Here is a 20,502-nt window from a genome sequence, read left to right as displayed (position 1 = left end):
GCGCTCCAGTCTGTGCATGTGAATGGCTCAATTTGGATTATGCAGTGGCTACAGCCACTGTGGTCTCGTCTAGCCCAGGATCCCCAGTAATGGTGGAGCACCAGACTTCACTAACACAAGAAGGTGCTTTCAGGCTCCTCCTCCAACAAGCAAACTCTCATAGCTTGATAAAGACCAGTCAAACAGGATAATGGTTCCACTTGATCAACTAACTCTGGGTTTGGTTGCATGTCATTTATTTCAACTTGTACAGAGAAGCTTGAACAGCTGTGTGGAAAAACACTTAATTGTTGGTTTTTTTTTTTTTCTTTCTTCTTAGGTAATATAATTTAAAAGTGGTAAATACACAGTATTTAAACTTGATACACCTGATAAAGTTAAATGCATAATAAAGGGGTAGGAATGAACCACAAGCCTTGGTCATTAAACAAACAGTATAAAAATCAGCAATAGTTCAGGACCTTAGAAAAGAAACAGATCAATTGCCTGACAGGTAAGAGGGGACCACCAAGAAAAACTACTCAGACAAGAGGCCTGGTTTCCCCTTAGCACTTTCCTGTGTGCTTTCAGAGCCAAAAAGGCTTAGTACCCAGCATTAAGCCTATAGTCAGCACTGGGCTTGCTTGAAAGGAAGGGAGTTGGGGAAATCAAGCTACAGCCCAGTTCCAAGGCACAAGCAAAATATTTACTTCACTATAAGGAAAAAAAAAGCTAGCTTCACTACTATGGAACAGCAGCTAGGGAACTGAGCAGATTTATAGATACAGTACAGCTTCTCTAACAGGTCATGCATTTAGATAGATCTTCCTCACAGCCACGCTTTATGCTTTCAACAGAACTAATCAACAAGAAAAATCTACTTTGAGTTTCTTTCAGAAATGTGCATTTGGCTGCAGCCCTACTGGAGCTGGCACTGAGACAGTCATTTTGGAGCACGCCTTAGGGAAGCGCTGAGCTTTAGGATCCTTACAAACCAAGCCCGTGCTAGCCGTAAGACACTGATCTATGGTAATAATTGAGGCCCAGTGACTATGGGGCTGGGCATCGAGGAACTGGTACAGCTTATTCTGTTTAGAAGCTGTGTTGCACCTGCCAAGCCTGTTTGTTTGGTAAATGTAAACTGTCTCGCTAGGCACCTGACAAATCACAAACCAGAGATACACAGCACAGAGCATCTCTACAACTCACCTTGAACAAAAACACACCACACACATTACTATGCACCAGCTACAAATAATCAGATCCCCTATTTTTTTAAATTTTTTTTTTTTGGCAGAACAAGTCCATTTACAGGGTTAGAGAACCAAGCTGCCCACTCGCACTCATTTCCACAGTGAAAAGTCCTGTTTAGGAAAGGGCGAGCAGGTGGCTGTAGTAGTGCTGGCACCCAAGTTACCTGTTTGGTTTTCCCATAGCTGAAGCTGCAGGGCTTTGGCATAGCCTCGGACTAAAATGGGAGGAAAACAGTGCATGTCTTATGGCTCCAAACTCCATAGTACTGCTCCTAAACCACGAACCATCGTCACTGGCTTTAGAGAGAGGCCAGCAGCACAATGTTTCGGTAATAAATTGCTATTTAGGGGGAGCATTGCTTTAAGTGATAAAAAGATGTAAGGAACAGTTTGTGTAGGCACCTGCGCACTTGCTAACGCTGTCCTGGCTTTAACAACTACCTGTCCCAATGAGGAATTACCCAGCCAGGTCTGACTACAGCGAGGCCAAGGACCTCAGCACACTGCTACTTGCGATGCCCAAGATGAAGGAAGACAAGGGGACAGTCACTTCCTAAAGGCAGGGCACACATGGCCAGGGTTAGCATGCAGAGATCTTACCATTAATCAAAATACTTGGGTCTCTTCTAGTGCCTTCTTCCTCAGGGCAAAGAATTATGCCTTAGCAGTCCCTTACATGCTTGGGACATTTGAATCCTCCCCCTCTTTCAGGTACACCGTCCTTTTAAATGCCTCATTCAAGGTCACACAACCACATCAGACTAAAAAGAGAAGAAATCAGACCTTTCCCCCCTCCCTGTCCCACGCTCCATCCTTAAAACAACTGTACTTACCGTGACCCCTTTCCTGAAGCAAACCCTGACTCTTCTCCAGCTCACCCACACTCTGCTGTTCTCCAGCTTTGAGCACAGAGAACTTGGGAAAGTGAGTCTGGACATCAGAATCTCTCCCACCACACGGTAGATTATTATTTTTTTACAAGCACCACAAAATAATCAGAGTAATCTGACTGAAGGTGAAAGAGCTCTTCATAAAAAACAACCCATGAATTAGGTATACACTTAATTTACTAACAAGCCTCTGATCCACAGGCATTCATAAATTACTGGTAGCGAACTTGCAAAAAATACATAGCATTGGCCCCAAAATCCAGATTAAGAGTTTGGAAAACAAAAGTTTCTTTGAAAATTACTAGCTAATCTAAGTATTTCATTAAGATCTTAAATTCTAAGCAAGCCCTAAGTCTATACTTAAAAAATAGCATAAGTTGTATTATTTTTAATTGTAGTAAACCATGTAATGTACATGGAAGTGAAGGATTTTACCCTGAATTTTATATTTAATAATATATCTACCTCAATCAAGTAAAAGATTTAGAAACAAACTGTTATTAGTGCTTCCTCTGCTGTTCAAAACAAACATTCAGCTAAACACCACCTTTCACTCATATATCTGCAGCAAAAATAGTTCAGACTGAACTTAAGCCCTTAAATACCTTTTCCCTTCATCCACTGAATACGCAACCTACCAAGCCCTAGTCACACCAAGACCTTAGAAAAGGCGTTAATTACCTTAGAAGGTAATTAACCTCACTTTCTGAATATCCCAAAGATGCTGTTTAATACAACTTGGCTCACAAAGGTAGGCATTCTTTAAAAAGCTGAAAAGGTGGGGTTTTGCTTTGTTCCCATGCAGTTAAAAAGGTGTCAATTAAAAACAAACCAGAATGACGAGAAATAGATGCAACAACATTTCCGGTAGGTTGTGAACTCTCAAAGTGCACACGTGTAGTTTTACTGCTGTGTATGCCCCTTGGCAAAAGCTTCACCCTTCTGCGTGTGCCCACCGACTATGCGATGGGTATACAACACCCCTGGGATGCTGGCATTAGTCCCCGGAAATTACTTGGCATTAAAACCAGGTAAAAGCAGTTCCAAATGCATTTTCAGGTTTTTTTTTTTTTTTTTTGCAAAGCACTGTTGCTGCTCAACACGATAGCTCACCTTTCTGCTATCAGCCAGCGCCTTTCCCACAAGAAGTCAGCAGTCCAAGCGATTGGAGATGTTCAATGTTTATGACAAGTAGTCAGATGTCTTATAACATGCTGCTATGTAAGCTCTACATCCAGCATTATACTGAAATAGCGCCACGTCATGCTGTGTTTGGTGTAGGCTCTGTTAATGTCGCTCATCCTCAGCTGCACACTTTAACAAGGTGCCCTGGACCAAGTTGCTCAACAGAACCATAAAGTCGATGTTCACGGAAGAAGTTCCTCCTCTCCCACGTTGGGCAAGTCGTTACACTTCAGATTATCTTCACTGCCTTGTTTCCTGCTTTAAAAGGAAATAAAGCAGTTGCTGAGCGACTCAGAAAAAGGCAAAGCAAGCAATGAGACACCAGCATCTGCCCCTTCCCCACCACGGGACCTTTTGGGACCCTGAGCACGTGTCATCTCCCCCCAGCTCCCCTGTCACAGGCTGGAGGGGCCCTAAAAAGATGCAGAGGGGCAGGATATGCCACAAAAATCATCCCACAAAGCAGTTACGGGTCAGACAGACGGTGTGTGAACATGGCCCCCCCACAAAAGATTCAAAGCCCAACTCCTGGAATTCTCCTGTGCTTTGCAGTGATTTCCAGAGCATTAAGACAAGCTGCAAATATCTTTTTTGGACCGAGGCAAGGTGATGACACTTACGGCAGCAGGTTCCCGGGGGCAGACAACGACCGCTCCTCCCTCCTGCTCCCCTCGAATGGGTTCCCAAAGGATCGCTTCCGGATCATCGTTTTCACCAAAATCTGCAAGACCAGATTGGAGTTTGTCAGGGATGCTTCCCTTTCACTCAAGAGCAACAGGAACATCCAGCCCTCATGCCCAAGTAATTAAGAAAACTAGTGAAAACAAGTCAAACTTCTCCTTTTTAAAAAAAAAAAAAACAAAAACAGAAAAACCAGAAGGAAGTGTGTTTACAAGTCTCCAGCTGCTTAATACAGAGGCTGTATCCTCATCTGAAACCCACGGTGCAACAACTGAACATGCCAATGAGAGCGACACTAGGTGTGAGAAGCTGGAAAGGAGAGCAAAGCCAAGTCTGGGAAGATTTTCTCCTCCCCAGAAGTAGGTTTTACTGATTACTGCATCCAGAACCTGCAAATTCCCAGTTCCCCACAATTACCTGGCAGAATAATTCATTGGAAAGGGAGAGGGGAAGGAAGGAACCGGCACAATTTTGCCTTAACGTTTACCAAAACCAAGCTGAAAAATTGGCTGTTTGTCTAGCTTTGGCTGCAAAATGCAGAGTTACCCAGCGTCAGCTGCAGTCAGAGACTGCCAGGAACAGAGCAAGCGTCGGAGTTCTTCCCGGGCATCCCCCAAATCATTTTGCTGGTGGGAGCAGAGAACAACATCAGCAGCACTGGACCCTGCCTCAGCATGTGCATCCTGCTCTGGGAACCCCTGGCTTCATTTGATATTGCTTCTCGTCCCTCTGTGCCTGATTTATCTGCTCACCACGGTGCACCAAGAGCCCTTACACATATGAAACGCGCATGCCAGCAGGCTCCCGCGGGGGAAGGCATTTTATGTGAGAGTTGAAGCCACGTGAATCTCGTACTCGAGCGCTAACGCCTGCAGTTGGATGCACAAAGATCAGGCACCGGAGGATAATTTTGAAGAACAAATGCAAATGGGAAAATACAAGATCTGCCTGGAGGCGGTGCATTATTTAAGAGGCAAGAGTCACAGTAAAAGCTCATTTGCCCTGAGCTGTGCTAAACACACCTGGATTATCAACAGGGCTGGGAGCACTGAGGCATCCTCTGCTGCACCCCTGCAAGTCACCTCCGAACAGGAGAAAGGGGAAACCCCTTTCATCAATGGTGATGTCTTTAGAGCAAGATCTGCTTTTTCAGCTTGAGCAGCGCAAGGCACATTTGCATATTAACGTATCTGCGGTTGAAGAGACTTCTGCAGGGTACCAAAGCGGGAGTGTCCTGGTTTCAGCTGGGATAGAATTAATTGTCTTCCTAGCAGCTGGTATAGTGTTATGTTTTGGGTTCAGTATAAGAATGTGGATAACACACAGATGATTTCAGTTGTTGCTAAGTAGTGTTTATACCCAGTCAAGGATTCTTCACCTTCTCATGCCCAGCCAGCAAGAAGGCTGGAGGGGCACAAGAAGTTGGGAGGGGACACAGCCAGGACAGCTGGCTCAAGCTGGCCAAAGGGGTATTCCATACCATGTGATGTCATGTCCAGTATATAAACTGGGGGGAGTTGGCCTGGGGGGGGATTGCTGCTCAGGAACTAGTTGGGCATCAGTTGGTGAGTGGTGAGCAATTGCATTGTGCATCACCTGTATATTCCAATCCTATTATTATTATTATTGTCATTTTATTATTGTTATTACTATCATTATTTTTCTGTTCTATTAAACTGTTCTTATCTCAACCCATGAGTTTTACCTTTTTTTCCCCCTGATTCTCCCCCCCCATCCCACTGGGTGGGGGGGAGCGACTGAGCAGCTGCGTGGTGCTTGGTTGCTGGCTGGGGTTAAACCACAACAGGTAGAGAGCTCCAGAAATGGAGCCAGATGTGGGCACAGCCATGAGATGGAAAAAGAGCTTCAAAGGGAGACCTGTACTTCCAAAAATCACAGCCTGGGTGTCTACAGGCAGATAATGCCACACCAGGGAACTGCAAATGGTTGCTTGCTGTTTCTCCTAGTGTAAGGGCTAGTGGGCACCTAAAGAAATCATTAGGTTCAAACCCCAAAAGGATTTCACTTTCCACACAGGGCAGGCTTACACTGTGGTTCTCACCACCACAGCGGGTTGCAGAGAATAAAAATATGAGCTTGAAAAGAGATGAGATGAATTCACCAAGAATAGCTCCAGGCGGGGGCTGGTGCACGCCGTGGCCCAGATAAAATCTCCATCCCAGGAAGCTCCCGCAGCCCCTACGGCCGGCTGGGCAGAGCAGGGCAGGAGCTCCTCGTGCCTGGCCGAAACAACCCCTCCCAGCCGCGGGCAGGTCCTGGCCCAGATGCTCTTTTACCCTGAGCAAATGCAGCAATATTTAGGTGGAGATAGCTCAAGCGTGGAGAGTGGCAACCCACTGATGGGTCCCTTTGGGACTGCTCTGAAATATTGCCCCGTGCTGTGGGGTACAGCCACCTCCAGCGAGATGCTGAGACCCCATCTTGCAGCGCTTGTTTCCGAGAGAGGGAAATTTTTTGCTCTAATCCTGCCCAACGCTTCTGCCCTTCAGCAGCAACCTCCGGCTGCTCTGGACCTACCCAGGAGGCAGCACGGACCCTGGTGTGTGCCGACAGACCATCACCTCCCTCGTACTCACCACAGTGGCCAGGCTGGGGATGTGCTTGACTGAATTCTCCACCTCCTCCTCCGTCACCTCGACGAGGGTGCAGTTCTCATCCTCTGTGGGCAGCAGCTCCACTCCGTTCTTGGTGACCCAAGGGTGCAACTTCAATTAATAACACAGCCTGTCAGGAATGATTTCCTCTTTTTCGTAACGCAAACAACACAAGCCTGGCAAACGCATCTCCTCACCCAAACTATGGCCCCTACGAGCTCCTGAAACAGGGGAGCTCCCCAGGGAGCAGGGGAGAGACATGCCATTTCACTGGTGAGCCAGCTCAGCCCGGCGCTGCTGGGAATGGCTCAGCCTGGAGCAGAAAATGCCTCGTCCAGAGCCAGCACTGGCCCCATCTACACAACCGAGCAATAACCTCGGTGACCTACAGCACTGGGCATCTCAGTGGGTTTTAGAGGAGAAGACCTATTTTCACTCTCATCTTACGGATGAGACAGCACCAAGAGGCAGGAGCCATTTATTCCAGACCGTACGTATGAGCAGTAGTGATGGGGAGACCCACCAAGCCCTAGTCTTGGACCTGAAAATCCAGGACAGAAGGCAGAACCCCCTCCTTCTCCTTGCCCACACACCTGGCGTCTTGGGCAGCTGCAGGAGCACAAAATGGTTCAGCAATTCCCCCGCAATCCTTTCCCCCTACCTTAGTCTCCATTTTCTCAGCTTCTCGGCCCTTCCAGGCTCCCGCAGGGGCAGAGGACCAGAAATCTCCTGCGAAAGGCTGTTGCACAGTACTTTCCTGGTAGCAGAGGAAATACTGTACTCAGGGGATTTCCTTTTGCCTGTGACTTCTGTAGCACCAAAGTCCCAAAGCTGAGCAGGTCCCGGAGCAGGGGAAGGAGCTGGGACTTACCTGCCCAGGGGCCCTGGGCACAGGGGGAGGACCTAGCCTGGCGCGATCAAACTGACTCCCAAAAAAAGCCAAGCAAGGAGAACCCAAGAGAAGTGAAGCCACAGCCAACACCAGGGGGTTGGGTCAGTACCTTGATTTCTGGGACCGAAATCCTAGATTCGGGATTTTTATCCAACATCCGTGTAATCAAATCCTTCAAGAAGTCTGTAACTTCTGGCCTGGGGAAAGGAGAGGGGAGAGATGAGGCGGGGAAGGGGCTGGATGCTGCCTCCCTTTTTCACCCTGGTGCCAGCTACTGCGGGTCCTTCCCAGGCAACTTGGGGCTGGATGCCAGCCCTGGCAGGGATACAGCTCCGGGTACTCGTGCACCCAGGTGCCACGCAGTCCTTCCTCCCCAAACCCCCCAGGGAAGCAAAATATCCCCTTTTTGGGCAATGCAAAGCATGATCCCACATGTACGGGGCTGGGAGAGCCCGACACCAACTCCACCCAGACTGAAACCCAACAGGCAGCAACTGCAGAGGTTAATCCATTCTCCTAAACACCTCTGCAGCTTCAATCGCTCCTTCTTCGGCAACTGCAAACCAAGAGACATTGCCTTCCCATTTAATGCAAAGGAAGTTTTCCAGGGCCGAGGGCCAACTGAAGGGCTCAGAGCCTGAGTTTTGCAAAACCGCAGCAGAACAGGGCCAGCCCCACCCAGGCAGTGCCTGAGAAACGGCTCAAATGAGCTTCAAAATAAAGGCTGAGGGGTTTGGTTTTTTTTTTTTTTGAGTACTTACTGGTCTGGGAACTCCAACGTTTGGGTCTTGATTTTGTTGTGTAAACTCAGGATCCTTTCATCCATAAAAGGGCACTACCGCCAAGAAAAAGAGCAATGAGAAAAGCAACAACCTCTGTTAAGAAGCAGCAGTGGGGTGGCCAGTCGAGCATCAGGATCTCGTAGGGTTTGAAGAAGAGCAGAGAGCCAGTTATAGGGAAATACCAGAAGATTTCCTATTATATCAATGACTTCTTTTAAATGCAACGAAAATAACATTTGACTAAAAATGACCAAATTACTACAACAGCTCCTTTCCTAAAAAATCTGGCCAGGCACAGAATTTCTTCCCTGGAGAAAAAGAGAAAGACGGCCCTTTTGGCTGCACCCATCCCATGGACAGGCAGTTTCCCATTTCCACCCACAGAACCCCGTCTCCCCTTGGCAATACCCCATTGCTCAAACAGGGGTGTGGGAAGCAAAAACCCACCGTGTACCTGGCACGTGGGAGGCATATGCCAAACCCCCCCGGACCACCAACCGTGCTGAAAAATCCATGTCATTACCTGCCCAAACACGAAGCAGTACAGTGTGATCCCCATGGCCCAGACATCCAAAGCCTGCAGAGGAAAGAAAGCACAGTTAGATCTGCAACAGACAGCCTGTGCAAGGAAGATTAGTCCAAAAACCCTCAAATTGCTATTAAATACCTTTCCAGAGAAGATTTTCCTGGTTTCCGAGAGCGTCTCCGGGGCCATGAAGGCGGGGGTACCCACCGTGTTGGTTAAGAGGGCATCGGCTCCCTTGAACTCGTTGCTGACTCCGAAGTCGGCGATCTTGACGTGCCCGTCTTCCCCCACAAGGAGGTTGGAAGGTTTAATATCCCGGTGGATTATCTTTTGATAGTGCACTGCAGCCAAAGGAAAAACAAGCAATGCAGCAGCAGCACTGGACTGCAGCAAAAGAGCCATGAAGCCCCGGCACAGGTGTAAGCCTTTCTGCTAACATCATGACTAGCCCTAGCTTCAAAAACCCCTGTGCAGTAGCATGAGCCACCAGAAACAGCACTGTACACCAGCAGAAAGTCCAGCCCCAGGTGTTTAGAAAAAAATAAAAATGAGAAATCCCATCGTTTTTGCACAGATACTTACAGTATTCAATACCCTTGATCAGATCCTGGAAGTAGAACCGAGCCAGGTCCTCGCTGAGAGGTTTCAGGGTTGGGATTTCCATCACAGGGCTGCAAAGGCAACAGAGAATGGAGCTCGTTCCCCATCTGGATGTGCCGAAACAGGTCCTGGAGGCTTTGCCGCCACCTGGCAACAGCATGCAGCCCTGAACGCAGGCACATAGAGGGTGTACACAGCTGTAACTGGGGTGGGAAGACCACAAGGGAGACCCAAACCCATAGGGGAAACACCATGAACCTCCCCATTGCCTCTGCATCCCGTGCCCGCCTCAGGTGGTTGAGCTGTCACCCACAAACCCATCTCACGTTCATGCTTTAGTAGGTTTAAATCTGGAATTCAGTACTCACCCTTGCTTCACCAGTTCAAACACTGAAACACAAAAGAAAAAGTGGTTACTGATCACTTACAAGTTAGAGCTCCTGCAAGGACAGTCCCAGCACAAAATTTTATGACAAAAATGATGAAAACAATATAGTTTTTTTAAAAAAAGGAGATGCTATACTATGCAAGGCACATGCCGTTTTGCCTGCTTCTGTCTCCAATTAAGGGGATGCTGCCAACTACCTCCTCTGTGCTGCAGCTTCAGCATCACGAAACACCCCCTGCACGGCACCCTGAAACCCTCAGTTTGCCTGCAAGACCAAGGCCAGGCCCACACCTCGAGCAAACCTCTGCGCTTGGCCACAAAGGCATCGCACGCTCCTCCGCTAGTGTGGGCTGAACATAAATGATGGAAAAAAAATGCCTCCTCCAAAAGTGTGTGTACTTACATCAAGCAAACCACTGCAGTCTGCAAGACAGGTTGGGAAGTGGCTCATTTGTACCGTGGATAATTAACATGTGCCCTGTTCTCGAAGCCAAAGAAATAAAGCTACTTTCTAGCAGCCTGGCTTCAAAGCTGAGAACATAAATGCTGGTGCCTCTCATGGCAAAGCTTGCTCTGATGTCAAATTAAAGCCTATAAAGTGCTATAAAGCACTCCTATCCTTTCTGAACCCAGACTGGATCCCGTTTACTCTGAGGGGATTTGATCCTCCAGCACATCCAGGCCATACCTGCTCTGGAGGAGAGACCCAACCCTGCACGCAGCCACCCCAAAACATAGGGGGAACCCTTTGGCCCAGCAAACCCTCATCCCGCTGGCACCCTGCGAGCACCGCAGGGCAGTGGGCAGTTACCCATGTACAGGTGGTCCTCGCTGGGGTCATCCAGGACCTGCCGAAAGAAGCAGAAAGGCAATTAAACAGCACCAAAAAACCTTGCAAATTAAACGCTGTGATTTTTTTATTTAGCAGCCATCTCAATTCTGCACCATCTGCACCATTAGCACGGTCTGCTAATCTCCAAGCTTCTACCCACAAGGGGTGGGGAAAAAAAAAAGAGGCCAGAGATATAGCTGTACTTCAAGGAAGTAAATATTTAAACTACACAGGAAGCATCATCTGACTCATGAGTCAAATATACTCCAGCCTATATATCCTTAATTCTTGATTTTTGGACCGTTTCATACAGTCAGTGGGCAGAGGGCAGGGCGGCTGCACTGCAGAACCCGCAGAAACACCAGTTCCTCCCCAAAACCCATTTGAGCACTTGTTTCCTCCAAGGAAGCAACATTTTGCTGCATTTTCCTTTCTGGGCAGGGAAGAAAAAAAATCCTCTTTTGGGAGGTGGGAATAAAAAAATATTTTAAACCAGGAAAAAACATGAGTCTCCCAAAGGCAGGACCTGCCATGGCCATCGCAGTCCCTCTGTGGTCATTCCCCTCCACCCAAGCCAACCCGTGCAGCATCCAGGCTCCTTCACACTCCGGGTGGGTTTTGGGAAGGGGCTGACCGGCGCTCACCTCCACCAGCTTCACCACATTCGGGTGGTCCAGCTTTTTCAGGATGGCGATCTCCTGGTAGACCTGTTCGATGGGCCCTTTGGGCTGCACGCAGCCCTCAGAGGCAGCTTTGGCCCCCCGGGGCGGCGGGCGGCCTGTGGAAAAGGTAAAGATGGGATGTCCGGTCAGGAATGAGCTCCCGGGGTCCCCAAAGCATCCCCCACCCTAACACTTTTGTGCCACTTACGGGGGAAGCCCGCCTGTCTCATCAGCTTCTTTTTGGAGAGAACCTTCATTGCCTGCAAGAGGGGAAAAATATGTGGGATTTAGGGCAAACCAAGGATAAAACAGGACCGGCAGGATGGGGCCGGCAGGGAGCCGGGCAGGGAGTCAGTGGAGGGGATCCATCCCCATCCCACCCGCCTCACTGCGGGCTCCAAGGCTGTGCGCTACTCACATAGTAGGTGTTATCATCCTCATTGTAGGCCAGCTTCACCACCCCGTAGGAGCCCTAGAGAGGGGCACAGCCATGGGGAACCAGTTAAGAACAGTCCAAAAAAAAAAAAACCACCCCAGCACCAAACCGGGCTCCGGGCTCCTCCACAAACCCAGCCCCATGGGAACCCCACAGAGCTGGTGGGCAACACTAGGAGTAGCAGGGTGTATGGTCTGGCATCCCACCACCAGCAAAGAAAAGCTTCAAATGCCCCTTTTCATGGGAGGGAGGGGGAATGGGGAATATTAATAATAAATTTTTAAAAATATACAATTCAATTGGTACCACCCAGAAGAGACTGGTGTTGCAGCGAGGAGCCGGCTGAGCTGCGGTGGTGAGCGGCTGAACTTGCCGTCTCACCGGATGGAAAGCAAGAGCAAGTCCAACACCCTCCTACCCCGAATTCCCCCATCCCACCCCAAACCCGGCCATTACTCACCTTCCCGATCTCGTCCTTCAGCTTGTACTGGTTGAGCTGCACACAGTCCTGCAGGGAGAGAGGGGGTGGGGTCGGACACGAACCACAAAACCGTTCACCTTTGCTCTCCTCTTTTTAAATCTTCAGCAAAACTTTTCTCTGCAAACTCACGCCCTGTTCTGCTCTGCCTGGGCACCCGCTTGGGGCTGGACAGCTTTGATTCATGAGCCGTAAACGCCAGCTGCCTGGCCACGCGTCAGTGTGTTTATAGATGGCTAATTGCGAACGTTAATGGCCGGGCGGGCAATATCGTCCGCTCACGTGGAACGAGAGTGCAGGACAGGCAGGCGGTGGTGGGGATCAGCAGCCGGGAGAGCCCCGGGGGGTTTAATGCCGGTGACCTGGTGCAGAGTATTTTTATTTCTTATGGGCAAAGCAGCTGCTTGCTGCCTGGTTTCTGTCAGCGCTGGCAGGCTGGGGGCAAGCAGGGCCATTTTCTCTTTAGATCTCAGCAGGTCTCTCTCTTTTTTTTATTTTTAAGGGAGAGAAAAAGAAAACCATGGTACACCGCCAGCTCCCTCGAAAAGCAGCCGCCAGAGCTGGCAGCATCTGCAAAAGGCACGAAAGGCCGTGAGCCGTCGAGACCCACCTCCCCGAGGGCTGTCCCCATGGCCCAGGACGTCCCAGGATGTCCCACTGTGCATCTGCGGACATGCCGCAGGGTTTTATCCCAAAAAACCAAGCAAAAAGCAATGCCACGGGGACGGAAACCAGGCGGACGGGGGCAGGAGAACCGTGGGAGCAGCAACGATTCCCCCTCACCTGGAGTCCCGTGATGGACACGCGGTTCGACTCCACCGTCGGCCGCCGCGGCAGCCGCGGGGAGGAGTGGGGGGACGTCACCGGAGAGTAAGGGAGGGATGGGTAGATGAAGCGTTCGTTGGTGCCATCACCGGTCCCAGGCGAGCAGGCAGGCTGCGACCGCTCCTGCAGGGAGAGCTTTCGGCCGGAGAGGTGCAGCTTCGCCCTCGGCTCCCGTCCGTCCCCAAAACCCTCGCTGCCGGCTGCGTTCATCTCCTCCTCCTCCTCACTCGCGCTCCCCGTTGCGTCGTACTCGGTCACCACGATGAGCGAGGCCATGCCGGGGCGGTGGGGGTTCAGCGGCAGGGGGTCCCGCAGCTCCCCGGGTGCTCGGTGGCCGCAGCCTCCGTCACAGCAGAGGGGCCGTGGAGTGGGCAAGCTGCCGGGGATGCATGATGGCATGGTGCGACCGACAGCCTCATGCCGGCCACGCTGCGATGGGGAGGCACGCCTGCAAACACAGGGCGGCTCAGCCGGGCTCCCCTGGAAAGCGGGATTTCCTCCCACCGGTCATTACTCTACACATTAATTTATTCATCCCACAGGGGATGGTAAAGCCAAGGTGCAGCGGCGCAGGATGGCACCAGGACGTGCACCCACCCTGCCACAGGGCAGACCCCAGCTCCTTCCACCCCCTTGATTTAAACACCTCCAGGGAATAACAACCCCATCACCTCCGCTACGGAAATACCCCAAAAGGGGTATTTTACAGGGGCAGGATCCGGCCCTGCACTATACTGGCGTACATACCGCCTGGTTTCCTGCTTTACTGCTTGGTCCCACAGTTGGAGCAGGCACATCTCTGCCAAACATCCCCCGAATGAAGCAGTTCAGGGGCACAGGGACCCGCTTACCAAGCGCGGGGTGCAGGATCAGCCCCCCCCGGCTCACTGCCTCCTCCCGCAGCCCGTCACTGCCAGCGATTTCTCTTCCTTGCCCCAGGTTCCCTACGGCCTCCTGTGCAAAAATCAGGTTCTTGAACCTTGAGATAAATGAGAAAACAAGCCTGTTAGCAACAAAGAATTTAAAAAAAAATCAAATCAAATCAAACAATTAAATAATAATTTAAAAAGGGGAGAAAACTGTGTTAATTCACATATGCCAGGTGCCCCACAGCAGCCAGGGCAGCTCAATGGTAGTTTGGTTGTAAACCATCACTCTTCCCTGCTGCGATGCTGGTGCTGTTCTTAATTTCTAGGTTAACGAGCTGCTGCAGAAGCAAGTGAAAAAAAATATCCTGAAACAAACAGCCCAGAAGCAGGAACAAGGTTTGAGGCGGTTTTCTGCCTGGTTCCCACACCTCGGCGAGGCGGCCGGTTAAAATTAGCTCTGCTCATCTCCACTGAAGTTTCCGTGATGTACCCGCAGCACTACCGCTCTGAATCAGCCCAGCAGAAATTACGGGTCAAGTACAGAAATCAAATCGTCTCCCCCTTCCTTCAGGCTTCACAATGGCCTAATTGCTGTTTTCAACACCAATCTATAAACTGGAGCTTTTTTTGCCCGAGCAGGATCGGCCCGGAGCTAAAGCCAACCCGGCGCCGCTCGCTGCTTCGAGGCGCAGAAAAACGCAGGGGATGGGAAGGCTATAAATAAGCCGACGAACAGCAACAAGGACAAACTATTTCAGAAACGCCGCGTTTCACGGGGCTGAATCCGTTCCCGGCTGGGGCTTTGCTGGGCAAGAGAGCCGGGAGCCGCCAGCCAAGGCAAGCCGGGGCTCTGCGTCTTGGGCATCGTGGCTGCAAAATTCCGCCCCCCGCCCAGCGCTGCTGGTGGCCACAGCAGCACGTTTTAATGCACTCCCAAAACGGATTAAAATAAAACAGGCAGACCCCCCCCATTCATCCTGAACCCGCAGGGATGCATCTTGAGGCCAGTTGCCATTTGCCTGGCTTGCTTTGGGCACCCTGCCAGCAGGCACATATAAATAGCAGTCCCCCGAAGCTGATCCCAAACGCCGTGCCCTCTACCCTCACCGTGTGCTGCGGCCTCACCAAAAAAGGCAGCTCATCGGGGAAGCCCCGGGATGAAGCCACCCCAGGAGCATCGCTGGCTGCAGCACCGGTCCCTGGCAGTGGCACAGCACGGCCGGGCATCCCGTCCTGCCCCCAGACCATTGCCTGCATCTGAATTTGCAAGGGTTCATGCTAAACTTTGCCGGGCTAGAGCAAAATTGAGTTATGAAGTCTCCGCCACACTTGAAAGCCAAACGTGCCCTGGCTGGCAGGAGTTAATTGGCTTGACCAGGATAAACATATCAAGGCTGATTAATTCAAGCAGGCTTGCCCAGGCTCTGTAAACATGCTAAAAGTCATCCAAGTACCATCGTAACATTGGCTAGGATGGAAAATCAGAGGGTTTTTTCCCTTTGCATGTGTACTTTGCACGGGGCTTTGCAAAAATTGCCCTGTGAGATGATACCTTCCCTGAGAGAAACTCAAAAGTGGGATCCCACTGTTGAACACAGCCACTTGGGACGTGGGATAACCACTAATGATAACGCAGCCGGTTCTCCTTAATAAGCACACGGGGAGGCTGAGGAGAAGGAGGAGGAAAACAGCCGTATTCCCAGCCAGAGGGAAAACCAAAATAGCTGGAATGGAGGGAATAAACCTGAAGAGGGGAAATACATCCTGGGGGCTCAGGCTTCACCAACCCGCCCGGGTCCTTGCCTGGGGAAAAGTGGCACATTCTGGTATGAACTCCAGCAGATCCTTATGTAAAAGCAAGCAGCACATGCCCACAAAATCCTCAGGAAATATAACAGCCTGGTATATAGGAATGATTTATCGGCACGGATTTTGGCTGCAATCCATATATAACCCATAGCGGCTGCGGCAGGATTATCGAAGCAATCAGTCTCGCATCTAATTCAGCAAGGAGAGGGATATTAAAATGAAAAGAGGTCTGTGAAACCCTGGCAGCGGCTCTCCCTCTCACTCAGCATCCACATGGATTTACCGGAAACAAATGGGAGTGAAATTGGCCCCCACAAGGGTGAAGTGATTTTTACAGCCCCCTCCTGCTGCCCCAGCTCTGCTGTGAGCATGTGGTCCCTGCTGGGATGCAGCCACCTCCAGATGGGAATATGGTGACCGATTTCGGGGGGCGCAGAGGATGACACCTTCCAGCCAGCACTGGCTGCACAGATTTATATCGGAGCGCATGGACGCTTTGGTCTGTCCTTCCCTCCCTGGAGTTGCTTCTCTACCCAGGCGCAGGGTGGGCAATGGGACGGTGCCCCCAGTTCCCACCGGCTGCCACACACTCGCCTTTCCCTCCCCTACGCGCTTTCCTCTGGCAAGGCCAGACACAATGTCAGGGTCAGACCCTCCCAAGGGAGTAAGACTTGGTGGCAGCTCCATCCATTCTTCTGTGGGGGTCAGCTCACGCACTGCAAAGCAAGCTGTTTATAACAAAATTGAACACAAACCACCTAAACCAAGGCTGATTTTACTCGCAGAGGATTCTCCCCCTGCTACGGCCAAAGGTCTGCAGTTAAAATTTAACCGGGGCCAGCACGCAGGGCAGTTATCGGCTCTCGCTGGGCAGAGTCCAGTGGCTATTTTGCTTTCCCTGGTCACTGTCAGCGGTGGAAGCGGCAGTGCCAAGAGTGGTGTCATCTGCAGCAACAGGGGCATCGATCACAGTTTCCCTTCCTACGGGTGAGCGCAGACCTTGCCAGAAATATATTAGTCACTGTAGTATACAAAGACCATATGCATCCCTGCCTGACTTTTAATGGAAAAAAATCTCTCAGCAGCTTCTCTAGAAGTCAGAGGACACCCAAAATAACGAGATACTGGAAACAGGCACCCAGCCCCCATCTACGCCGTATCCCTGTGCCCGAGCAGAGAAGATTTTCATCGTCCCTGGGATGAAGAGAAGAGCCTTCTGTGCTGCCTGGCCCATCCAACACAGGGTGGAAAGAATCGAGGAACAAATGCAAAGCTGGGCTGGTAGCATTGTAACGGTACAAAACCCAGTGGCAGGTTTCAATAGGAGTCAAAAAACGCCTTTAACCAAGATTTTTTATAATCTTGACGATACCGCCTAATATTGCTTAAGCAATATAAAATGAGCATCCCAAAACAAGAGCGTAAGCACTAGACATGGCATTGAGTATGGGCCGGGATGAGCTCAGGGCACCACCATCACCTTGTCCAGTGCTGCTGAGCGGCTCCCGGCTCTCCTGGAAACAATAGCTCCAGCCCGCACTGCCCACGAGAGAGGAAACTAGAGCGGCGCTGCACTTTGTGAACACCACTTAAAAGACATTAAGGCTGAGTTGAAAGCAAAGCCTCCTCCAAACTACCTCCCCAATCTGATAACAGCCGCCTTCAGTGCTGGGCGGGCGATCAGACACCCCTTGCGGCGCTCTCAGGGGTGGGCTCTCGGGTTTTGTTGGCTGTTTTTCCCAAAACGAAGTGCTCACGGAGAGGGGCCAGGAAAGGGACGGGGCTCCTTGTCGTGGGATAGGGGCTGCCTCTCCGGTTGGGGGCTGTGAAGGCAGCTCCAGCACCCACAGGCACCACGCATCCCCTCCCCAGCGCGGTCCCCTTGGCCCTGAGGACAACCTGGTCCTGTCCCCAGGGATGGTAGCGTCGCAGAGCCGTGCGGTCAGCCCACAGCTCCATCGCACCAGCTTCCTGCTGTCATCCCGCCGCTGCTTTTGGGCTTTACTGTTACCTTCGTGCTCCGAGCTGTGCACGTGGCCACAGGGCTGCGTCCCACCTCCTAACCACGCTCGATCACCCGCAGCAACCCAACCCGTGGCTTCTCCTAACGAGACCTGTGCCCTGTACAGTCGCTCTACCAGCTCCATCCCCTCCATCCACTCCTGGCCTCTCACTTGCTCCTTGACCTTAAAAATCCCCTCCTTTTCCCAACCCCATGGCCTAACTCTCCCCGGTCCCCCTGCTCCGAGCCCTCGCCTCCCCGGGCAGAAGCCCCATAGGGTCTGTGCCACCCCTGGTGTCGCGGGGACGGCCACCACCCTGTCACATCCCCGAGCCTGGGATGCTGCCAGCCCATCCTTCTACCACCGGCACATGTCGGGGCTGGCGGGCGGCCGAAGGCGAGCGGGAGCGGGATGCCGGCGGGGCCCGGGCGGCCACAGCGCAGCTCCCCGAAGCGGGATGGGGGGGGAAATGACAGCACCGATCCCTCAGCGCCAAAATCCCTGAGCAGGCCGGCTCCCAGCCCCGCGGGAAAGCCCTCTTTGAAGGAGATGCCGTTTCTGCTCGGAGGGCATCTCCGGCCCCGGCCCCGACCCCGGCCGCCCGCTCCCGGTCCCGGTCCCTCCGGGCGCGGCTTTGTCTCCGCAGCCGCGGGCGCATCCCCCGCCCCGGCCCTCCCGCACCCGCAACCACCGACCTGGCGGGACGCGCCGCTCCGCCGGGAGAAGGGAGCGGCCCCCGCAGCCCCCGGAGCCGCCGCCGCCCGCGGGGCCGGAGCGCGGCCGCCGCCCGGCGCCGCCTTCGCTTTCGGTTCCGCTCCGGCGGCGGCAGCGAGGGAAGGAGGGAGGGAAGGAGGGAGGGAAGGAGGGAGGCCCCGCTCCGCCCCGGGGAAGGGGAGGTTTCCCCCCCGGGCAGCCGCATCCTGCCCGCCCACCCCCCCGTAAGCCGTTCTTTGGGGTGGTGGGGTTTGGTTTGGTTTTTGGTTTGGTTTGGGGGGGGGGTCGGTATTTTCTTTCCCCCTCCGGCCGCGGGGCCTCGCCTTACCTCTCAGCGCAGCCGCGGGATGCAGCCGGGCTGCCCCGAGCGGTCCCGCTCCTCCGCCCGCCGCGCCGGGACGCGGCCCCGGGCGCAGCCGAGCCCCGCTGCCGGCCCCCCGCGGCCCGCAGGGACGTAACCCACAGCATCCTCCGTCCCGGTGCTCGGCCGGGGCTTCCTCCCCTCTGCCCTTGTGCGAACGCAGAAATTTCCAGCGTGAGGTCGAGCGGGTGCAAAACTGGGTTACCTGCGTCAGCTAAGCGGTTGCTCAAGGATTCTGAAATCATCACCTAAAGGGGGTTTTAGAAAGCCCTTGTTTGGAAACGTCACAGCGGCCACCAAGCACAGCTCCCGCTCAGGTTGCAGCTCTGCAGCACCGGGAGGGAGGCAACACTGCCGCACTGGCATGGCCTTTAACTCCCCAGCTGGCACCAGCCTTTTGTAAATATCTCCCTTACTTTGTCCTTGATAATTATTTGGGTTTTCTTACCGAGAATATTCCCATCAAGCACCGTTCTTGTGCTGAGCTCACCTGCAGTTTTCTGATCAGCTCCTTGCACGAAGCAACACCTTCAACCTTGAGCAGATGCAAACACCATGGCTGGCGCAAACCCTCTTCCTCGTTGTGCCTTGAGACCTGTTTGCGGGCAACGCTTCGACATTGTAGAGCTCCCCGGAGTAGAGTCATGCTTCCATGCGAGCTTTATGGCTAAACACAGCTATTTTGACCAGGATCTTGAAAGCCACTCTAAAAATCAGGTTTATGCACTTACTGTAAAATAGCAGGTGCTCCGAATGTTTTCTGGATTGAACTCCTCAGCGCTGATTAAAACCTAGCTGAGAGGGAGCAAGCCACCAAAACCAGCGTTCTCGCAAAGCTGGGTTACTCTTCACTGTTAGAAATACAGTCGCTGTTTTAAAATCAAGGCACTGATTATCTGCCATGTTGCAACACTAATTAACGAGATGCATAAACTAGCACTGGACTACCCTCCTTTCAACCACATCTTAGACTTTCTCTCTTCCGGCGTTACCTGGCAGGGCTCCAGCAGAGCCAGGTTTAGGTCTGGTCTTGCTTTCTCTTTGCTAACAATGCCACAGTTTAATCTAGTGCTTCCTGGCAGGGTATCTATCTCCAAGAGTTTACACTAATGATGTTCAGCTTTTATATCGTCACAAGGTGAAAGGGACTGGCACCCCCAGCCCCAAGGTTCACCCACAAAAGGTTTACACTCACAAACTGCAACCCTGTCTGCCTTGAAATCCCAAACTACACCTGAAATGAAATTTTCTTCCAAAATGACGATCTAATTACTAGAAGTCAACGGCAGCATATTGGATATTGAGTTAGTTGTGATGTTCATTTATCCACCCATAAAACCAGAGCAGGTAAATTATACACAGCACCTATGAGAGAACACATACAATAAAAACATTTCAGCTGAGCTGGGGCTTTTGTTTAGCACTCTTTACTTTTCTCAGCCACTCCTTGCACAAGGGCACGTGTAACAACAATGCCGGGACTTTGCACCGTTAGACCTCTCCAACTGAATCCTGTTTTTTCCCCTTCTGCCAGCACCATCTGTTTCTACAGAGTAAACAGTGACTGTAGACAGGTTAAATACAAGGACATGTTTTAAATAAGACTCCCCATTCTATACCACTAAAAATGAGCACAAAGGAGCTTCGCCTACATTTCCCACTATATTTTGTACCCGTGTTCATAAAGCCAGCATTGATCCTGAAAATGTCACTACTAAGAAC

The 20,502-nt window shown here is 51.7% G+C and overlaps 1 protein-coding gene across 11 annotated transcripts; it reads right to left on the bottom strand.

Moving 5' to 3' along the window:
• Positions 1-219: 219 nt before the first annotated feature.
• Positions 220-19,286, bottom strand: CAMKK2 (calcium/calmodulin dependent protein kinase kinase 2). 11 transcript variants are annotated; one of them, XR_008236452.1, is made up of 18 exons: positions 18,401-18,552; positions 13,876-14,003; positions 12,983-13,472; positions 12,182-12,229; positions 11,704-11,757; positions 11,494-11,545; positions 11,268-11,401; positions 10,603-10,639; positions 9,772-9,793; positions 9,386-9,474; positions 8,945-9,144; positions 8,801-8,854; positions 8,257-8,330; positions 7,605-7,692; positions 7,265-7,360; positions 6,586-6,733; positions 3,928-4,028; positions 220-3,565 (listed from the first exon to the last, which is right to left on the bottom strand). XR_008236452.1 is itself a non-coding variant. In XM_052795380.1 (18 exons), exons 3-18 carry the CDS (start codon positions 13,421-13,423, stop codon positions 3,490-3,492), a joined length of 1,695 nt encoding a protein of 564 aa, XP_052651340.1. In that variant the 5' UTR covers positions 13,424-13,472; positions 13,876-14,003; positions 19,271-19,286; the 3' UTR covers positions 220-3,489. The 11 variants fall into 11 exon arrangements, 8 of the variants coding, with proteins under 8 accessions (XP_052651340.1, XP_052651338.1, XP_052651337.1 ...); XR_008236453.1 differs by having other exon boundaries at positions 220-3,562; XM_052795380.1 differs by lacking the exon at positions 18,401-18,552 and adding an exon at positions 19,271-19,286 and having other exon boundaries at positions 6,586-6,714.
• Between the last annotated feature and the right edge of the window lie 1,216 nt (positions 19,287-20,502).

Source organism: Harpia harpyja, chromosome 9 (genome assembly GCF_026419915.1).
Source record: "Harpia harpyja isolate bHarHar1 chromosome 9, bHarHar1 primary haplotype, whole genome shotgun sequence".
Lineage (NCBI taxonomy): Eukaryota > Metazoa > Chordata > Aves > Accipitriformes > Accipitridae > Harpia > Harpia harpyja.
This window is presented reverse-complemented; position numbering and strand designations above follow the sequence as displayed.